Source organism: Perkinsus marinus (genome assembly GCF_000006405.1).
Source record: "Perkinsus marinus ATCC 50983 genomic scaffold scf_1104296961890, whole genome shotgun sequence".
Lineage (NCBI taxonomy): Eukaryota > Perkinsozoa > Perkinsida > Perkinsidae > Perkinsus > Perkinsus marinus.
In genome coordinates, this window is record NW_003205621.1 from 1 (window position 1) to 991 (window position 991).

General features: G+C 54.7%; 1 protein-coding gene across 1 annotated transcript; it reads right to left on the reverse strand.

The window, feature by feature from the left end:
• Nucleotides 1–92: 92 nt before the first annotated feature.
• Pmar_PMAR026670 (hypothetical protein) lies at nucleotides 93–848 on the reverse strand (the record flags this gene model as incomplete). The annotated part of the gene is made up of 1 exon (XM_002772161.1): nucleotides 93–848. One exon carries the CDS (start codon nucleotides 846–848, stop codon nucleotides 93–95), a length of 756 nt encoding a protein of 251 aa, XP_002772207.1.
• Between the last annotated feature and the right edge of the window lie 143 nt (nucleotides 849–991).

Below are 991 nucleotides of genomic sequence, written 5' to 3' on the forward strand. Positions count from 1 at the left end.
CGCTCGTGCTCCCGCTCGTCCAGTCCACAAACACGGCGATTCCGCTGTCGCCAGTATTTGGGGTGCCTCTACAGGGAATTGAACCGGGCTGCTCATCCATCGACCACGACCTCCTTGTTAATAAAGTCCAGCGCTACATCTGTGCGACAAGGGATGCTCGCCATACCACCGACCGGAGCAGAATGAGCCTCCCGATCACAGCAAATCCAAACTTTCGGCACCCAACGCTCAAGCATTCTCTCGCGAGCAGGAGCGTTGGTCAAAGTGCGTCGATCCATCAAAGAAAAAGGCACTCCCGAAGCGGCTAAGGCATACATAACCACGGCCCAGGTGAGTCTCGAGCACGGGGAGTCCGAGAAGGTCACCAAAACATGTGCACCTCGCTCCACCGTACGCATGCACATACGCTGGACAATACCGGCATATGCCACAAACTCTTCGTAAGTGATCGTCTGGTCTCCACATGTGAGCGCCACCTTCTTTGGCTGAAGCTTCCATGCTCTTTCAACCAAGACCGGCCACGGGACGGCGATCAGTGGGTGCGTCGACAAGGCTTCGTGAACTTTGCTCAGGGCGTGTTCGGGATTCTCAACATCTTCCTTAGAAATCTCCATATAACGATCGGCATTTTTACGGATCGGAGATTCAACATCGAGGTGCTCGAGAGTAGCCAGTGCGTATGGCCCCCAAGCGCGGTTCCACATCCACCCAGAGCCTGCCCATACCAGGGTGTACAACACGTTACTCGTCCAAAAGCGCTCGGGCGACCAAAGATCACGATCAATTCTGAAAGGACCCGGAAGATGACCAGCATGAGCAGCAGTTCCCTCATCCCTATTACAGTCCATCTGGGTCGTATATAACCAACGCCAGCCTCATGAAATCCATCCTGTCGGAGCCACTCGACGACGAGGAGGAGGAGGGTGGGCATTTGGTCATCACTCAGGTGGAGGAAGAGTTAGAGGGAAAACTCAAGCTGTTAGCCACTCTG